This window comes from Chiroxiphia lanceolata, chromosome 5 (assembly GCF_009829145.1).
Source record: "Chiroxiphia lanceolata isolate bChiLan1 chromosome 5, bChiLan1.pri, whole genome shotgun sequence".
Lineage (NCBI taxonomy): Eukaryota > Metazoa > Chordata > Aves > Passeriformes > Pipridae > Chiroxiphia > Chiroxiphia lanceolata.
Window position 1 is genome coordinate 6828423 of NC_045641.1, and position 20233 is coordinate 6848655.

At 43.2% G+C, this 20233-nt stretch overlaps 1 protein-coding gene across 4 annotated transcripts; it reads left to right on the forward strand.

Moving 5' to 3' along the window:
• The first annotated feature begins 289 nt into the window (after positions 1-289).
• Positions 290-17978, forward strand: OPTN (optineurin). Of its 4 annotated transcripts, none has more exons than XM_032687677.1 (14): positions 290-404; positions 1084-1263; positions 2942-3144; positions 5164-5319; positions 6433-6509; positions 8568-8702; positions 9813-9894; positions 11450-11565; positions 12233-12382; positions 13355-13448; positions 14122-14280; positions 14959-15089; positions 15829-15908; positions 16078-17978. In XM_032687677.1, exons 2-14 carry the CDS (start codon positions 1098-1100, stop codon positions 16197-16199), a joined length of 1671 nt encoding a protein of 556 aa, XP_032543568.1. In that variant the 5' UTR covers positions 290-404; positions 1084-1097; the 3' UTR covers positions 16200-17978. The 4 variants fall into 4 exon arrangements, with proteins under 4 accessions (XP_032543568.1, XP_032543571.1, XP_032543570.1 ...); XM_032687680.1 differs by having other exon boundaries at positions 15832-15908; XM_032687679.1 differs by having other exon boundaries at positions 8571-8702.
• The last annotated feature ends 2255 nt before the right edge of the window (positions 17979-20233 follow it).

Sequence of the window (20233 nt, forward strand, 5' to 3'; positions counted from 1 at the left end):
ATGATCTCAGAGGTCTTTCCCAACGTAACTGATACGATGATTTTGTGATTCATCATCCGTCTTGCTGCCGCTGTCTGATCCCTCATCTACTCCAGTATTCCTCTTTCCGTGGACCCGCAGGACTCTACCCCCTGGGGGGCAATGCTCCCCACACGACTTTGCTGCTCCGGTTCCCGCTGGGCTGGCGAATTCCTGGCTCCTCAGGAATCTGTGAGGGGGGTAGCCGCGGGGGGAATGTGTGAGGGAAGCGAACGCCGCGTGCCCGGGAACAGGGAGGCGCGGGGCTGGGAAATCCCCTCGGAGTCGGAGAAGGAGGAGGCGGAGGCGGGGTCGGGGACAGCGGGGCGGGCAGTCAGTCAGCTGAGCCGAGCCGGGCCGCCGCCGCCATGGGCGCGTCGTGAGGGGTGAGCGAGCAGAGGGTTCCCCGAGGCCAGCCCGGAGCGGGGGGACGGCGGTGGCCGTGACCGGGCTCGCCCGGTGACTCGGCGGATCGGGGGTGGGCCTGCGGGAAGGGAGGGAGGAAGGAAGGGCAAGCGGGGAAACAGCGGCTTGCGGCTCCCGGAGGCCCGCCCGGCCCGGGGACGGGGTGGCAGTGCCCGGGCAGCGGCGGGGGCGGGCACCCCAGCCTCCCGGGAACCCCGCTGGGGTTATGCCAGAGAAGGGGAAAAGGAGACAAGGAAGCGAAAATGAAAGTTAAAAATCAGCGGAAATGGGATGTGGGCATGAAAAGCAGCGCCGGGGCGCTGTCAGGGCCGGGCGGGCGGCGGGGCCCGGGTGCTGTCAGGGCTGGGGAGGGAAAGGGTGAGACAGGAGGTCTCGTTTCATTCCCAGAGGAATGGGCTCCTGAGGGAGGGTTGGTTAGCCCGAGAGAAGTCTTGGGGATCCTGTGTTTTAGCCCTGTGGGAGATTAATGTTTTATGGAGGCTCATGGATACTCTGGTGTACGGGGTCAGAGGGATTGAAGGTGCCTGTGTGCTGTGACAAGACACAAAGCCTTGCTTGTCATGGTGCAGTGAATGCATGATTATAATTACTTCATAATTGAGCAAGGGATTGAGAATTTTCTCTTTCCAAACCTTGTAGTAGCTGCTTCAGAGATGTCCAGCAAGTTGAAGGGCCGTCCTGCTGAAAATGGAGAGCATCCCAAGGGTAAAATGGAAAACGGAGTGGACAATGGGGCTGCCCCTGCCCTTAGTACCTACACCCCAGAGGAGATGGTGCAGCAGATGAAAGAACTAATCACTGAGAACAACGAGTTAAAAGGTGAAGGGAAATGCAAAAGCCCCAAGTCTCATCTGAAGGGTTGGGGTTTTTTTGTTGTGACTATGAATTCTGTGCTCATTTGCCCTTGGTGGGTAACATTTTATACCTGGGTAGTATTCACTGTATAAAGGACTCTGCAAGTGGCAGGGCCAGTTGATAGGACACATGAATAAGATGCTTGATAGGACTCATCAAATTGAATTGGTATGGAAGAGTAGGGAGAGAACAGCCCAATTACTTGCTTTAGAATTTGATATATAAGCAGTATAGCGCTGTGTATTTTACGAGGTGAGGTGAAAAATCTCTTCCTATGATATGCTTTTTGCTCATCAACCTCTAAAAGCTTTTTTGGTTTGTATGGTAAGACTGTTGGCTTCATTACAGACTAACATTTTGTCATAGCTGCATCAGGAGGGGTGGATACTGCACCTTCTGTACTTCAAAAAGAAGTGATGGCTGTGGCAGGGTATATCTGGGAGAAACTAATAGCTTTCCCTGAAAATTCCTAATAATTTGAGTCTTTCAGGTGCGATAGATTTGTTTCTGGATCCCAGGAATTTAGGTGCCAGATATTTCTTCCTTTAAATGATTGGAATAAAACCTAAGGGATCTGAGAGTTTTCTGTGTAAAAGACAGAGGTATCTCACTGTTTATATGACAGCAGAGTGTGAAGTCACATATCTCCTGTGTTCTGATTTTATATTAGTGTTTAAATTCTTCCTGAATAATTTTCGGACCTGATCCAAGTGCTCTGTCTCATGGGTATCTAGGAGGAAAGTTTTTTCTAGAAGTACATCTGGTATTTTGCTAAAAGGTTCTATATCATATAAGATAATGTTCTGGGACATATTTACAGTGACTGGAACTCATAACTTGCAGAATCCTTCTCCAGATTACAATTATTTACATAACCTGAAGGATTTATGGGCTGTTTATAATATGACATCAGGACATGATGGAAGTTACTGGAAAATATAAGTATAAAATACTTTTAAGCAACCAGCTTTGAGTTGTTTGCTTTAAACAAAGCAAGTCTGAAATAATTTCATTGACTCTGCCTAAAAGTCTTGTAAGCATTTTGTAGTAGTAAGACTGATGCTACTCACTGACTTTGTTACATATGAGGAAACAACTGGGCTCTAAGTTGTTTGGTGTATTTTTTCAATGCTTGCAATCAAGCCTTAACCAAATGTTCAAGTAGAGCATTGTTGGGCATATTTGAGACATTTGATTTGATAGCATCTGTTTCCATGCAGTAATTTACCAGTCTAGGCTGCCTGTTTTCCCTGCCAAGTCTCAGTAGCTTCAGAAGCTCAGTTCAGCAGCTTCATTTGGGTTGATCATGTAAATAACAGGTGCAGCAAAATACCAAGTACCTCTTGTGAACAATGCTTCTGAGTTGTACTTCTTGGCTTAGGGAAAAGTCAAGAAGTCAGAGAGTGTGGGCATATGATTTCAAGAGAGGATTTAATGCTATTTGTTATAGTGCTAGGGGACTATGGGACATTTAGTTTTAGTTTGGTATTCAAGGTATGCGAGGAGGAGGTTCACATTTCATACCCAATTATTGCCAACCCATTTGATACCGAGGAATGCTGAGCTCAGTGTAGTGGAAATCTGCTGTTTCATGGGCAGAGTATTAATGTGAATCAATGTCTTGTCTCTGGCTACCATTTAGAAGCCATGAAGTTGCATAACCAAGCTATGAAGGACCGATATGAGGAACTTTCCATCTGGAGAGAGAAGCAGAAGGAAGAACGAGAATTTTATGAGTCAAAGTTTAAGGAGGCGAAGCAGTGCTTGCAGGCCAAGTGCGTTGAAAATGAGCAACTACAGCAACAACTTCAGAGCTTGAAGGAAAGAGAAGAAGGAACTGAAATGGTAAATAAGGAATTGGTTGGAAGATTGGTTAACATCTCCATTTCTATCCTTAGCTGTAACTTATTTTATAAAGTGAAGCCTCTCAGAGTGTAGTAACTGAAAATTATGCCACACCTGAGATAATTTACATTTTCATTAACATTCTTGACATAAGGAGTAAAAAATCAGCATATCTTGCTAATTTTTCATTATTTATTTTGTTTACTCTTGGATATCTCTTGACTTTGTCCCTGCCTTTGCTTGTTAGATTATCTGCCTCTCATGATCATTTAATTGCTTTTTGTATTTGTGTTTCCAGGGAGAAGTTGACAAGTAAACAAAAGAATGACATGCCATCTATTTTTATTATATCAGTCTTCTTTTATGGAAGCTCTTTTACTGAGCTCAGATTAGATCTGTGCTTCTGCTGCCCCATTTGAGTCTGACTGAGCTTCCTCCCTCTGTCCAGCTTTTGGCTGTGTAACACATCATTTCTAATGTTGCAGGTGGTTGTGTTGCAGCCAGGAAACATTTTGCAGGTGGTGCTGAAGGCGTCTGTGGGCAAAGCCTATTTAAACAAAACCTACTTTGTGTCCCACATGGTCATGTGAAAAGTTATTTAACAAGAAGGTCCACACAGAGACAAACTGATGCATCCTGGTACCTACAGGAACCATGTGGATTCTGTGTTGCTTGATGAAGGATGAGTGTGTTAGGCTTTTTCTTAACAGAGTCACTAGCAGACTCTTTTCTTCTCCTGCCTTTTTTATGGAGCTCTGTAAGAAATGTTTCAGCATGTAAGTCAAAATTGGCCAATAAGCTCAGAAGTTACAAGGGGGGGAGAAAGTAATGTTTAAATAGTGTGATTGTGTAAGTATCACTTGCACAACCTTTACAGGCTGAAAGTTGTGTTTCAGGATTGTCAGGTAAACTCAGGATTTCATAAATCTGGAATATTGTTTTAAGGGGAAGTAGGGGATTTATTCTCTTTTTGTCTGTTGTAGAACTTCTTGTTCTTGGAATGCTAAAAGCATGTTATTGCCAGAGTTTTCCAACCTGCTTGAATGATCTAACATCTCTCTCCTTCGCTGGAGCTGACTCTTGATTGAATCCTCTTACAGCATAAGCACAAAATCATAGGCAGCAGCAAGTCAGGAGGTAGGGTGAGAGACACTGTCAGCATAGAGAGTTTGGAGATTTGGCATAATCATAGGTGAGAATGTAATTCAAACTCCAGGAACTGTCCAGAATTTACACTGATGGTATGTGGTGTAATAAAGGTGTTATCAGGAGTTGGAAGGCTCTGATTACAAAATGAGAAAGAAAAGAAACTCACAGGGAAAGGTTCATAATGGCGAGAGGCATTTAAAAGTGAGAAAAAAAATGAGACTTGCTGGTTATGTAGAGGCTTAAGAGAGGGTTTTGAGGATCCTGGGGAAGGGAATAGGAAGAAAGTGAAGGAGACAGTCATTACTGGAAGGAGGAATTAAGTTTGGGGAGAATCTCTCAGGAAGAGAGACTTTGTGGATGGGATACAGGACTTTGTGTGAAGGTCAGGAAATCAGGGAGAGATGGGGTACAGAGAAGTTGTATGGTGGGGAAAGACTGAAAATGGGGGGGGGGTGTAAAGCTCCTTGCCCATGGGTCTTTTCTCCCTAGAATCTTGGTTAGATTTGGGAAAAGAGTAATAAGGATATGGGTGAAAAAATACAGCAATTCTGGACAATAATTCTGTATGTTGACTGATACCTTACGTGGTAGTGAGAGGCATAGATTTAGGGAAAAATTTACGTCCTAATTATGTGTGCATTTGGAGAACCAGTCCCGTGTTTTCCAGAAGCACAATGCCCAGTGTTGGATTAACTCAATTTCACAATTTAGACTTCTTGCTGTTTGGAGAACCAAAACATGTGTACAATGGGCTTTTCCAGGCAAGCCTAAACAGAGAAGAAGGGATACAGGACACCGTTGTGTTCAGACTCTGTGCTGCTTGGCTGCTGTTCCCTTTTGTTTGGCTGATGCAGGGTTTGTTTATCCCAGGAGGGCTGCGTGGCTCTCGAGAAGGAAGTGAGGAACCTGAAATCCCAGGTGCAGCGGCTCCAGGCTGAGAAGGCAGATCTGGTTGCCATCATTTCAGAACTGCAAGTCAAGCTGAACATGTCAGCAGAGGATTCCTTTGTGGAGATTGGGATGACCGTAAGTAAAGGGAATAAAAAGAACACAGTAACCTGCAGCCAGGTACCAACCTAAACGATTCCCTGATTCCTTGGTTTCTTAGTCTGCCTGCCATGGAGCACTTGTGTGTTACAAGATGTAGTGATAAAGGACTTGAAATTTTTTTTGTCCTTCCACTTTAATGCTCGAAGTAAATTAATTTCATATGTAGCCTCTACTGCACTAAAAATATTCTCTGGAAAAAACAACACGGTCCATCAAATTACTTCAGACTAGTTAAAAATGTTAAGTCTTGTCTTAGTTGGAATTTCTGGGAACATCAGTACTGTGTTTTGTTAAGGGGCAATACTTATGCATAGACGGGAGCATTTTCTTTTGAGAATGGGTCTCTCTGCTGGCAGACATGTAGGGATGCAGGCAAACAAAACTAAGTGCAAAACTGTAGAGTATTCCCTAGAGGCACAAAAATGTACTTTTTCTGCTATTGTTTCTAAAAATCTTCCCAGGCAAACTGTGAAATGTGAAAATGCAAGCCTCTGCTATCCCTATAACCCCCACATCCCCTTTCTGGAAAGGAGACATGCAACAAGAAGTTAGATGAATTTAATTAAAATTTGTTTGGAGTTGTCAGAGAAAACTTCAGATTGCAGGAAACCTTCAGGGATGCATTCTCCTTTTTTTTTTTTTTTTTTTTTGCTGGAAGGATTCTCCTTTGGGCTACAAAGATCAAGGAGTGAGGTTTGTAGTGAGAAAGAAGAGTGGTTCTTTTAGGAGGCAGCAGAATGATTTTTAGGCTTAGATTTAAATCACCTGCAGTGATGTTGGCTGTGTGGTGCCCAGTCATCTTTATAGGGGAGAGTGGCCTTGGAAGTTGCTGATGAAAGGAGAAGGGCAAATCTCATTATTGTGTCTCTTCTCTAATCAGTCCAGAAGAGATACAGGGAAAGGCATGTGAAGTATTTTAAGTGAAGAATTTCCAAACATGAAGATGATCTGTAGGAGTTTTGTTTTTTATTTATCTATATTGCTATGATAGTAGTTTTCCCTGTTTTTCATCCTTCCTTAACTCAAACAAATAGAGCTCTGCCCTGCTTAGTCCAAATACCAAGCTAATAGTGTTTTTTTCTTTCCTAGGAAGGAGAAATAAATAGAACTGCAAAGGAACATCAAGAGAATGGTGGTGAAATGACCGGGAATGTTTCTGTCTACATGTATGTAGGTTCCTGTGTAATGCATGTGATTCAGACTTCTCCAATATGTTTTGTTGTCAGTGTGAGGGAACTTCTTTCTGTGAGGAATGCACTAGAATATTCTATTTTTCTGTGAGTTTGCATCCCTCCATTGCAGTAGTCTTCCTGCCATATTAGAAAGACCCTCAATTCTGTGACACTTTTCTTCCCAGTTTTCATTAGCTGACAAGAGGGAGTGCACTTTCTGGCCAGTTGGCCAGGCATTTATGGACATGCTGACTTGCCAACTCTTTGGGCTTTTTAGTAAGGCCAAACAGAAAAGATAAAGATAGAGGCTGCAGGGACTCCTTCCTAGCCTTTGGAGACCATCTAAGAGTATCTGTGCTCTACCCAATTATACTGATGTTGGTAAGAGTCAGAGGTCTTGCAGTCTTTCAGATCTGAACCTGTCTGTCCTGTTTGTGTGTGCTTGGTATGAAGTGTATCACAATGGGATAGGCTGACAGTGCAAGAGTCCTTGCTTTTCAGGTTACCAGGCTTAGGATACCAGCATTCTGTTTAGGTTACTTCTCAAAATTTGATCTTTGTATCAGCTCCAGGAAACAAGGGACTTTCTTGCCCCTGGCTGAACCTTTACTCCTTGTGGACGTAGACATCTGATACTGTTAAACTTTCTGTTTTGGATACTGCCCAGTTTAGCAGCCAGATGGTTTTGGCTGAACTCTTGTACTTAGTTTGTGCCTTTGCTTTTGAAAGGGAAGGATATGGAAAGTGCTAAGGACAGAGCAGGCCAGAAAGCTGTGCTCCATGCACAAGTTGTCACTCCTTACATCAGCAAGGAAGAACAGTGTAATGACACAGAAATTTGGCCCTCAGCATGCAGTTAAGAAGTTGAAGGGGGAGGGAAAAAAAAGGTGTTATTACAGTTGTGGATGAAACTGAGAGAGCTGCTGACCACAGCCCAGGCTGCAAGTGTGAAGCTTGTTGTTAGTGGTGGCTTGTGAGAACACTTACTATGAGAACACATTCCCTGTGGGACTTGCTTACCTTTGGATGAGTATCTGGCCCATATCTACAAGAACAGGGGGTATACATACCTCTTAAAATATTTCCAGTGTCACCACGTGTCTTTGTCCAGCGCTGAAACCTTAGATTGGTGCTGTTAACACCTTCAGAGAAATGTGATCCACCCAGGACGGGTTTATTTCTGTAAGAGTAGAACTGCACTAAAAATCCCCTGATAAAAGTTATTTACTTAAAATATCCTGGCTGAACACTTTCTTTGGGGTATTGAATTTTGCTCACCAAAGATTTCCAGCTCTCAGGAGCACAGAGAAGACTCTGCTTTACTTTCTGTTGTGAACTACAAAAGCAAAGTGTTAACCACACACTGTTTTACAGCTGAGCTGCTAAAATGTACAGAGTGTATATCCTGCCTATCTTACCATATAGTTGGGGGATTTTGACTTTCTGTCTAGATGGACATAAAAATGGAGGTAATAGTGTTTTATCACCTGCCCTATTTTTCAGAGTTTTGTGTTTGTTCTGGTTCACTTTACAGTAGCATAATGTCATTTTGAAAAGAGCTATAGGATGTGAGGGAGGTGAAAGAAAGATTGAAGAGATCTCTGAGAAAGAAGGTGATTTCTGATGACCATTTTTATTGGAAGATGCTTTCTTTTCCTGAAAGGGAGCGAGACAGAGATAAGAAACATTCCATGTTTTATTGGGGGAAAAAATGTTATTTCTAGGAACAGACAGCAGCACTTTGCAGAAAGGGCTGCAAAATAGGTCAGAATAAGTGTGTTGGGGTTTGTATTGTCGTGACTGCTTTTGCTTTCCTTGCTAAATACTAAATTGTTCCCTCAGCTGGAAGGCGACTGTCTGAGTCCTTTATTTGCACACACAGGGGCTGTGGCTGGTGGTCTTGGTTCTTGGGAATTGGGAATGAGCCCTTTCCTCAGAGCACTGGTTTTCATCGCTCTGTGAAATGGTGGCATCTCAAATTGGATCCCAGGGATAAGGGATTGCTCTGGTAAAGTTGTGGCTGTTGTTATTTACATCTGGTTTGGTTTGAAGCAGGAGCAAATCTGCAGATGAATCTAAGAATTTGGAGTCTGAGGAGCTAACTGTGAGCCAGCTGCTGTGCTCCCTTAGAAATGAAACTCAGAAGAGGGAAAAACTTGAGAAGGAGCTGCAGGATCACAGAGAGAGGTATGAAGTAGGTGCACTGTAACATTTAAAGCCTGTTTTCTTTCAGGGCTGCTGCAGTTACCAAGCCTCTGGCTGAGCAGAGACAGGTTTAAAATAACAATGTGACTTGGGTGGGGAATTTCCTGAGCACTCAGCAGTAATAACTTAATGTTGTGGTAGTTCTTATAGAGATAAACCACAGGCTCTCTTCCATGATCAAAAGAATTTCTATATTTTATTTTTATTTTCTATAGTGTCACAGTTCAAGAAAAATTTATTCATTGCCTCTTGAGTTTGAACTTTCCCCAGGTTATGTCAGAATTATATGATGACTAGTTGAGGATGTTCTCTCCACTCATTTCTCCATAGCTATTTAGTTTTGTATGAATCATCACTATATCTAAAACAGGGATCACAGTCGTCTTCATGATACTGGCAGGCTGCATTTGGCAGTGTGTGAGCTTGCAAAAGCTCCTTAGAAATATCTAAAGTAAGTTTGATTCCAAACCTGTTTAAAAGAGGAAGTTTTCACAGTGAGACCTGTACGAGGGTCTGTCCCAGCTCAGTTATAGCAGCACAACTGCTCAGGGGTGGCAAATTGCCCAGGCAGTAGCTGTTCCAGATCCCCACTTCACTGAGAGAGTAAGACTTCCTGGACATGATCTATTATGAAAAGTTGGTGTCACAGTAATTGATTCTACGTGGTCTTCCTAGAAGAGGTAATGAGCCATAACCAAGTGATTCTTAGAAACCTCAGCCTCTGAAAATACCACAGGAAAACAGAGGCAATGCTAATCACTGGATTCAGCAAAAAGACTGACCCATTTTCAAAGGGTTGGCAGTTTTGGACTGTACCAAAGATTGATCCCTTTGGACTGAATGTCAGTGTCCTTCACCACACCTGCAGACTTACACATCCATTTTAATTAACTGTACATGCTCAGTGTCCTGTGTTCTTCAGAAACCCCCATGGTTGTGCAGACTTTCCTACATGTCTGTGCTTTCCATTCTGCCTCACATCTATGGCTGTGATGTTAGAGAGTACATCACATGCATGAAATCCTTGAATAGTCACAATCTCACCTTAAACATAGGCCAAATACATCATTGTTGATTCCTTCTGTTTTCCAGACTGTCAAAGCTGGAGAAGGAAACCAGCAACTGCCTGGACAGTGGGACACAAACTGAACAGGAAGAAGAGACTTCAGAAGCTGTAAGTACCTGTCCTCCTGAGCCAAGATTTAACAGTGTGCAGCTGATTTGTTGAGGTCAGCAGCCTCAGGGCCTAGATTTCCCTAGCATTCAGGGAGAAAGGGGTGATTATCCTGCACAGGGAATGGAAGTGAACTTTGAACTCTCCAATATGTAGTTTAGAGGTGGTTCCTAATTACACCAGCCAGAGGGGTGAGATTGATGGCCAAGCATTAAGGAGGCATGGCATAGCTGCAGGTATACCTCATTACCCTGGCCATGCCCAGCAAACAGAGAGAGATGCAGACACTTCTAGCTCCAGAAATCGTCCAGACTGGGTGAATTTCCTGGCTGCTGCCTAGGTCAGCTTTTGCATCATAATCCTATGACAGTGTACTTTAAAACAGACTTTAAATATGGAGCTCATATGGCACCTGGTTTAGGGTTTTTTGTGTTTTTAGTGGGATGTATTGCAATGGGGGGGCATAACTATCTTGGATTGAGACAAAGTTTCAGGCAAAACCTCAGCCCTCATGTTGTAAAGTAAGGGTTTGAAAGGATGTTGGAGTTGGGATTCAGCTCCAGAGTCAGACACCTAAATGTATGTGCCTGCAGCTGTAACCTCTCTGCATGAGGTGAGCATGAATGTCCCATAGCCATGGAATCCATTCTAGTTCAGTGCAACTGCATAATACAGGCAACTAAGAGTGCTTATATATGATGTAGACTGGGTTATCTGAGGTGGTATATGCTATGGGATCTGCTGGAGATCTCTGCTCTTCTGAAGGCCAAGACAAGTATTTTCGGCCAGGGCTGGATTGGTTAAACGAGACCAGCTTGCAGTCAGGCCAAGAGATGCCCTTTCTAGGGAAAGCAAATGATGTCTCGGTTAGTTCTTTCCAGTGTTCTTATCTCAGCTTTGCCTGAGTTACAGCCTGAACCAGATGCTCCTCATGGAAGTGCTGATACTGAGGTCAGCACTCATGTGCTTGTGATGGCAGCTGATTCCATGTGCGCTGCTGGGGTTCTGCAGAGGCTCTGCTCAGCAGAGCTCATGTTACCTGCCCCTGTTGTAAAATGTAGATCTTTACTGGAACTATGGGGGGTGTGCAGTGTGGGCTACTTTTGAGGGCTCTGCATTCAAAGACATCCTGGGAGAGAGGGAGAAGTTTTTCAAACCTGTTTTGTCTCTGTTTGGAGAGTGGCTGGGGGAGAAGAGGCTAGAGCTCATCCTCTGCCAGACAGCAGCTGGACACTCGGCCAGATCTCCGGAGATGAGTCATTTGAAAGCACCACTGCAGTTACCACTCTGCCCTCCCTGGAAGGCTGCTTGTTGTCTTTGAGTTACCCGGAATGTATGAAAGGGTTAAGTCAAAATGGGGTTCTACCACATTTAGGAATAATTGTGAAGCCTTGTAGATGGGGCTTTATTACTGAGTGTAGAGTGTAATGGTGCAGACTGACTTAGTCTGTTTTCTCTAGAGAAAGATTGATAACTTCCTGCTTAGATCTCTTAGCCTGCAGCTTTGCTATCTTGAATTGTCCATATGAAATTTTCCTTATTTTTTCTCTAAAAGGTTGGCAGTGAAGTAGAAGCCCTGAATTTGCAAGTTTGTGCTCTGTTTAAGGAGCTTCAGGAAGCCCATGAGAAGTTAAAAGAAGCAGAATTGATTCAGAAGAAGCTTCAAGAAAAGTAAGGTTCAGAAGAACAAAAGTTCTGTCGTGGCACTCAGTACATATTTGTGAGAAAACACCCACCTTGGGAAGCTCACCAGCTCTACAAATATCAACTTAAATGTCTGTGTCATAGAAATACTGTAAAAGATTGCTCTTTCTTTGTAAGTGGAGATGAAAGTACAGAAATACAGCAATTGTCAGAAAATCTGAGCTGCCAACCTAGTTCCACAAATAGAACCTCAGTGCCTTGAAATTTAAGATTTGAGTTTTAACCTTTTATGATGTAAAGGCAAATCTTTTCCTGTTCACCACTTCACATAATCAATCCCTGTTCTAGTGTTAGGGGAAGAAGCCAAGGGACCTGTTTATGACCTTTTTCACATGAACTGTCTCGACTTTTGAAGACCAATTTTGTAGGTTATAAAAGTGATTACAAGACCCTCACTTTAGTTGCTTAGTTTTCTGTCAAATTCCAGTTTTTTGAGATTTATAGTAGTAAGAAAGTAACTGTTGGTTTCAATATCTTTGTTTTCTGCTGGTTGTGTACAGATTGATTTTTGTCTTTCCATGCTCTTCATCAAAATAAGCCTTTAAAGTGAACCACTCAAGGATTCTTTTTGCCATATGCCTAGTGTGCCAAACCCAGAACAGGAGAGATCAACCTGTTTTCCTTGTTCTGTCAGGTGCCAAGCACTGGAAAGAAAAAGCTTGGCTGCTGCATCAGAATTGGAGGAGAAGCAGCAGCTAATATACACTGTCAAGAAGCTGGAACTTCAGGTGGAGAGCATGCAGTCAGAGGTCAAGCTGGAACAAGCCAAGACACATGAAGAAAAGTGAGTGTGACTTGGTTTTGTATTCCAGAAAGGTGTTGCCAGTGGGGAAGGGAAGTCCAAGGGAGCCTGGCCAAAGGAGAATTGAACTGAATTACTGCAGTTGTGTTCTGCAGCCTTTGAAACCATGTTAATGTTTGTAGCCTATGAACTGGAAGACTGTAGTCTTTCATCTACTGAACCCCTCACTTGGGAATACTTGAGCTGTCAGCTCGGACTTTCATCTTCCTTTAATCACAAAGTCAAAGGTGGTATAGAGCAGGGTATAACATACAAGTAGAAGAAGCAGAGGAATGACAACAGCTGTGCCACTCACTAGCAGGGTTAAATGGGGACACATCTTGGAGGGCAGGGACAAGTCGGGTGATGACAGTGCTGGGAAAGTGACGTTAATGAAAAGGTCTGTGGTTACTACAATGTGTTTGCAGTAGGAGAAGGAAGTGTGCATGAAGCTGAAGTAGAGAGACTCACTGTTCGCCTTGGCTCCCCGCTCCCTTTCATGTGCATCTGTGTAAGGAGTGTGAAAGTGTCAGTCCAAGCTGTTCAGAGAGGCTGAACTTCCTGAAGGACATGTCTTCAGCTGCTGGAGAAGCTGCTCCTTATCTCTGGAGTCTGTGTCTAGTTCTTCTCCAGGTGAATTCTCCTGCACTCTGAGTCAAGACTTGGGTGCCTTCCCAAGAGAGGTGTTACATTTTGAACAGAATTTGTGAGCTTGATTTAAAAATCAATTCTTCAATTCTTCAGTACAAAAGGCAGATGATCAGTAAGGACGTACGTTCACACTCAATCCACAGATAGAGGAGCTCACAATTCATTGGAAGAAAGATGTTGAGACATGGATCATGATTTTTTTGTCACCAGAAATGCAGATTGTTTTGCAAGGAGCTGGGGTGGCTTTTTTCTAAGTTCTAACATTATATAGATTTCAAAGAATTAAGTTTTTCAAACTTTTACCTCTTTTCTTGTCATAAACAGGGCAAGATACAATAGCCTGCAGGACTCATATAGCAAACTTCTTCCTCAACTCACTGAGGCAATGAAACAAATTGATGAAATGAAACTCAAAGAGGTAAACTCATCTCAAGAAGAAATCATAACTTATTAGAGGGGAGCAGGAAGGGATGGGAGAATCTATCCAGGATCAAATTTGGGCAGGAACCAGTTGTCATCTCTTCTACATAATAACATGCACCATAGCAGAACTGCTGTGATAAACACAGATCCTGTGCTGTCAGTTTAGAGAAAACTTTATCCACATGTCAGTAACTTCCATGGTGTTTTCCAGGTAAGGTCTAACCTGCAGTGCAGTACAGAGTCCAGTCCTTAGAGAGCAGTGATAGACAAAGGCACATCAGTGTTCCTGCAGCATTGTCTATAAGTATAGGAAGGTAGCTCTCTAAACATTTCTGTATTCTTCAATAGAATGCCTGCCACAGTGGGGTCTTCTTCATAACTGAATCTCCATGGAAGTGCCAGATTCTTCTGTAAAATTTTGGAAACGAGGAAAAAACAACCTTTGCAGTGTCCATTAGGGAGTTCTATTTTAACTTGATACAATGCAATTTGAAAGCTCATAACTAATTTTTAAGATAAAATATCAGTCACCACTGATGTCTTAGTCCAAGTTCCTTTGATGACCAAAATTGGAAGTTTTTCAAGGGCAGGAAGAGGAAGAAGCAAACTTTCACTTCAAGCAGGGTCATATTCGGAGTTCATCTCATAATCAGAGTTCTTCTTTGCAGCTGGACAGAGTGGATAAAGCTGTGGTGGAACAACTGAAAGCAAAGGTGGAGTTGGCAGAACAAGCCCTTGCTGCAAAGCAGCTCCAGATAGATGAAATGAAGCAGTTAATTGCTAAGCAAGAGGAGGACCTTGAAACTATGTCTGTACTCCGTGCTCAGGTATCAACTCTTCTTCAGAACTGACTACTTCCCCCACCCAATATTCAGAAACCAAGAGGTATTTGATGGCTTACTCTGGAGTACTGAATACATTTCCTCAACTCCAAAGCATCATTTCCTTACTTGGCTTGCCTTGCAGGTACCTGCAGAGCCTTTATCACCATATCCTAGGTCTCTGTAAGAGGAACTGTATGCTAGAGTCTGGCACAACAAACAGAATTTGGGAATAGATGTGTATTTAAAACCACTGGCTTAAGAATCACTGCATATGTTTTAGGATGATTTCACTCAAACCAGCATGTGTTAACAGTGACTGAAAAGGGGTTGCTTCACATTTAAGGCACAGAACTGGCACCTTGGCCCAGTTCCACTGTCTGTGCTACAGATTTGTTGGTGTCACTGGTTGAATCACATCCCCACTGCTTGTCTGTGCCTCGTTTCTGCCTCTGTACAGCAGAGGCAATGGCAGTGTCCCAGGTAAGACACTTGAAGAGTCTTGTACAGGATCCAGAAACTGTTGAGTCTTCTTCACCTTGTGAGTAGTGGAGGTCTTGGCTTTGCAGCGTGTGGGTGTCTTGAGTATATGCAGACTGTGACACAGATTGGTGATTTTGACATATTTGAATGTGGTTCGGTCAAAGTTACAAATTCTCAGCATGATTTCATTTCTCTGATCAGATGGAGGTTTATTGTTCTGATTTCCACGCTGAGAGGGCAGCAAGAGAGAAGATCCACGAGGAGAAGGAGCAGTTGGCTGTCCAGCTGGCATACCTGCTAAAGGAGCAGCAAAACCTTGAAGATCTTGGCCGGTGAGAACAGACTTTGGCTGAGCTGCCTTTGGACTGTCCTGTTACACTGTGTACTGGAGCTGACCAACATTGTCTTGATAGCATCTCAGTAGAAAGGCAAATAACTTTGCAGACATTTCTTGCATTAATTTGAATTTTAAGAGAAGAAAAATTAAGTGTCAGACTTCTTAATTTTTTAGTAGAATCTCTGTAAGGTGTGTTAGTTCTTAGTTGGGTGCCTTAGCAAGTTTTCATTCTAGGATGATTCGTGCTTTCTAAATTCTCGCTGCTGATTCATGTGAGTTTCTTGGGTTCTGGCCTCAATTTTAGCCGTGAATCTGCAGCTAATCTTGCTGCTTGTGTGCCAGGGATTTCTGCTGCTTCTGGAGGTGGCAGTCTAAGTGAATACACTGTTTCAAATTCTGTGATACTTGAATCAGGTTACATTTCACATTACCTGTATACCAAGCCCTTTTTCTGGTGTAACTTGCTTTTCTGCTTTAATCAAATTTGCAGTTTGCCCTGAATAGCTGAGGTCCTCAGAGTTTTCCAGAGGAGTGTGCCCTAGATCCCTGGGTGTGTGGCTGTCCACATCCTGCTGGTATCAGTTGCGTGACCCTGATTTCAGCCGGACCCTGCCATGATCTCACAAAGCAGCAACATTTCTAGATCCTGTTTCTGAGCAGCAGTTGTGAACTAAATGCATGACCAGCTGACACGAGTCTATTTTCAGAGGCCTTACCTTATTTATTCTCCACAGAAACTCTTTGGCGGAGATGCAGAATCGCCACGGAGCCAGAGTGCCGGATCGGGAACACTCACCTCGCCTTGTCCAAAGAGGTACTGTGAGCACCTTCTCCAGTTCACGGGGCCAAGCCCTGCTGTGTTCAGGTTAAACCAGCTTTGCTTGGCTGCAGGCAGCCTCCCTGTGGCTATTCTGAAACTGGGTAGCTGGAGAGAGCAAAATCAGATAATATAACGGGTAATCATTTATCTTCTCTACTTGCAGGAACTGGTAGTCAAGACTGGCCAGAGCAGCGGAATATCTCAATATATTCATGTCCCAAATGTGAAGAAATTTTACCTGATTTGGACACACTGCAGATTCATGTTATGGACTGCATTAATTGAGTGCTGCCCTCCATTTCTTCGTCTTCTGGAATTTCACCTGCCAAACACTTTGGGGTTTTTTCCCTTCTTGCTCAAATAATGCTCAATTCTACATCTTATGAAGGAGGTTTTCGGGGGTTTTCTCATTAACTCAGTGGGAAAACAGTAAAACTCTTCCCTGCCCTGTAGTCACTAATCTTGTTGTAATCTGCTTTAGGGAAAGAATTTTCTTAGGTTAACGACGTGGAAGTGCTACAGAACTCACAGAGTGTCTGCTGCTATGAAACCTTTCAGGAACATTCCCCTGAAGTGCTCTGCTCTATGGCTGCCCTGCAGAACGAGGCTGACTCACTGAAGTCAGAAGAGCGATGGGATATTTGCTGGTCAACTCTAAGAACAGTGAGCCTGTTTCTCTCTCATATATTATATACCAGGAAAGTAATACATGAAAAAGCTATTTGAGAAGCTTTCAGCAAAATGGAGTAGTGCTGTATTCATTGAGCATTTGAAGTGAACCCTGCTCTTTCTCCAGATGGCAGTTTTATTGCTGCCCTTGTGACCATACTAATCTGATGTTAAATTTTTGATGGCTTATGTAACTTCTTGCTTTAGCCAGATGTGGGTAAGGTTTAAAACAGATCATTTAGGTCTGATACATGTAGCTCCTGATGTACTCAAGTCACTTGGTTTTATAGAACTCTTAATTTTTAAGGTGTTGTCTTGACTTTTGTTTATTATAATAAAATAATTTGAACCTGTACAGTATTGTGGTAGAAAGCACTGAGATGGATGTATCCTAATTTAAAAAATTATAATGGATTTTCATATCCCAAAATAAATCTATAACAATTATAAAATTATCTATGCCTATGAATACTTTGGAGGCTGAAACAGGATTGCAGATACAGGATTGCAAAAATCTTTATCTTTTTCCTTCACTGTTCAAAACTGAATCTTGGGAAGCAAATATGCCTGGACTCAATACAATCCAGTAGTTAAATCTGTGCCATCTTGTTTTGTGGTAGGTCTGTTGGAGTCACTGAGAGGTGACAGTCTGCTTCCTTCTGAGTCCCAAAATCATGAGCTGGGTGTTCAGGAGGATGAGCACACAACCTGAACATGAAAGCTCAATGTTTTAATATCATTTTATTACTTCTTAACAATAGTTTTAGTCCTAAAATCTGGTGTTTCTGTTTTCCACATACACCAGAAATGGAGACAGCAATTGCCACTGCTGTGCTACAAAGGGACCTCTGGAGGTCATCTAGTCAGACCTCCCTGCTCAAGCAGGGTCATCCTAGGGCAGGGTGCTCAGGATTGTGTCCAGGTGGCTTTTGAATATCTCCAGGGAAGGAGATTCCACAACCTCTCTGGGTAAACTGTTCCAGTGCTCAGAATTTGTATGTGACAAATTCTCCTGTCAACCCACTTCCATAAATAAGTACTTCTTCAAATTGTGCTTTGGATGAAGATCTGAATCACAGAGGAGAAAATAGTCACAGAAATAAAAAGTTTGGTGACTTAATATTTTAGTCATTATTTTGCTTCAAACCTGAAATAGAAACTACTCTAGAGCTGATTAATTCAAAACAAAGGCCTCAATAGTGTAAAATTTATGTTTTGCTCTCAACAGATGAATATTATTAAAATATACACAACAAAAATACCTGTTTCTTGGGCCCAAGAAAACCTTCCTTCAGCATATTTTTCATGTCATGCTGTCAGTGAATTCTCAGCTACCAATACCCGGAGAAATAATCCCTTTTTTGCCACTGTAATTAAAGTGAGTTTTTTATTTTACTCGTTGTCACTGTTGTTCTAATTATCTCTTGTAGACTCTGGATTCTTATTTTCTGTTGCAGCTCATATAGCTGTAATTATAGCCTCATCCATAATTTCAGGTAAAGCAAGAGCTGACTAAAATCTTTTGTGAAGAGATATTCATCAGCCTCCTTGCAACCTTCTTCATCAATTAGAAGCACTCCCAGCAGATGCAATATTTTATTGGCTTTTAATTGGTTCCTTGTGACAGTAGGATTTATGGGCTTTTTTACCCTGAGTCCAATTTTATTATGGGAGCTTTGTGACAGTTATGGATTCTGCAATGATCAAAACCTGATGGAAATGCTACTGGGCCAAAAGCAAACTAATAGAATGATAATAGAGCTGATTTCATCTGAGGAGCATTCACCTTAATGAAAACATAGGAAATCCACATGAAAGGCCAAAGGAGGAATTACTTATGCATTCATTGAGTCAAAATTAATAATTTTAAGAGGTTTCAGAAAGAGAGGGGACCTTAGCACAGGAATACTAACAGGAAAACAAGGGCATTAGCTGAAGTAGGTCTTCATAGGAAGATGATATAATAGGTCTAATAGTACAAATCAGGAGGGACAAGGAACTCCATAGAATAAAATCACAATACACTGACAACAGGGAGGATTATTTTCCTGTTGTCATCACTAACTGCAGTCCAGAGGGCAGATGAGCTGCCATGACAAGTGACCAGAGCCAGCAGATGCTCATTAGCACAGGTTTTCCCTTGAATGAAAGATAAAATTTACTTATGTTCTAAGGTGACTGAATACTACATAGAGTCACAGAATCATAGAAAGGCTTTGGCTGGAAGGAACCATAAAGATCACCTTGTTCCGTGGGCAGGGACACCTTCCACTGAACCAGGTTGATTAAAGCCCTGTCCAACCTGACCTTGAACTCTTCCAGGGACAAGGCACCCAAAGCTTCTCTGGGCAAGCTGTTCCAGTGCCACCCACAGCCACACAAGAATTCCTCCCTAACAACTAATCTAAACCTGCCCTCTTTCAGCTTAAAGCCATTTCCCTTTGTCCTATCACTCCATGCCCTTATAAAAAGTCCCTCTCCAGCTCTCTTGGAGCCCCTTTGGTGTTGGAAGATGCTCTAAGGTCTCCCCAGAGCCTTCTCCAGGCTGAACAGCCTGTCTCCATAGGAGAGGTATTCCCCTCCTCTGATTACCTTTGTGGCCTCCTCTGGGCTCACTCCAGCAGGTCCATGTCCTTCCTGTGTTGGAGGTCCCAGAGTTAGACACAGCATTCCAGGTGAGGTCTCTCAAGAGTGGAGTGGAGGAGCAGAATCACTTCCCTCGACCTGCTGGCCACACTTGTGATGCAGCCCAGGACATGGTAGAGCTTTCTGGGCTGTGAGCACACATTGACAGGTTATGTTGAGCTTCTCATCCACCAACACCCACAAGTCCTTCTCCTCCCAGATGCTCTCGATCCATTCTCCTCCCAGCCTGTACTTGTGCTTGGGATTTCCCTGACCCAGGTGCAAGACGCTGCACTTGGCCTTAAGTCCTTAAGGTTTGCATGGTCCCACCTCTCAAGCCTGTCCAGGTCCCTCTGGATGGCATCCCGTCCCTCCAGCATGTCGCCTGCACCACACAGCTTGGTGTCATCAGCAAACCTGCTGAAGATTCATGAAACACTACTTGTCCACTGTTTGAACAAAGGACATTCTTAGTGTAGCAGCGCGTCCCTCGATCAGTACCCTGACTTGATCTGGAACAGGAGCCAGAAGCATTTAATTTCATTTCAGATTTAAAATCCAGTCTAGGAAGGAGCCAGAATGTTTCTGTGGGGTGAGACTGAGATTTCTGAGCTGCGAGGTATCTCTGGATTTGCAAACCAAGTCACAGGAGCTGGCAAGCTCATTATTTCATTACTCCAGTTAGATGGAGAGTGGGGAGACTTGGTGTTGCTCTGTGATTAGCCTGGGCCGCACTGGCAGTTAGCAGCCAGGAGAAGAGAAAATACGAAATGCAGCGTCGTGATGTCTGCCCACAGGTTCACACTCATGCCAAGATGGGACACAAGGTGTTTCCCTCTTTCCATCACAGATAAGCAGCAGTACAGAGGAGCTCCCTTGGCCCACAAACTCCTCCCCAGCTCCTGTCATTTACTCACTGCTCTGGCTCCCCTGGAACACCTTTGCACAAGCATCACGCAGTCAGATGCATTCAGAATGAGTTAGCCCAGCATGCCTGGGCTAGGAATGTGATGTCTGTTAGTAAA

Bases quoted from the DNA above. Each gene is read 5' to 3' on its own strand.
- OPTN (XM_032687677.1), top strand. From the start codon at position 1,098: ATGTCCAGCAAGTTGAAGGGCCGTCCTGCTGAAAATGGAGAGCATCCC. The intron at 3,145-5,163 runs GTAAATAAGGAA...TGTTTATCCCAG, and splicing joins GAGAAGAAGGAACTGAAATG to GAGGGCTGCGTGGCTCTCGA. The intron at 6,510-8,567 runs GTATGTAGGTTC...TTTGGTTTGAAG, and splicing joins GGGAATGTTTCTGTCTACAT to CAGGAGCAAATCTGCAGATG.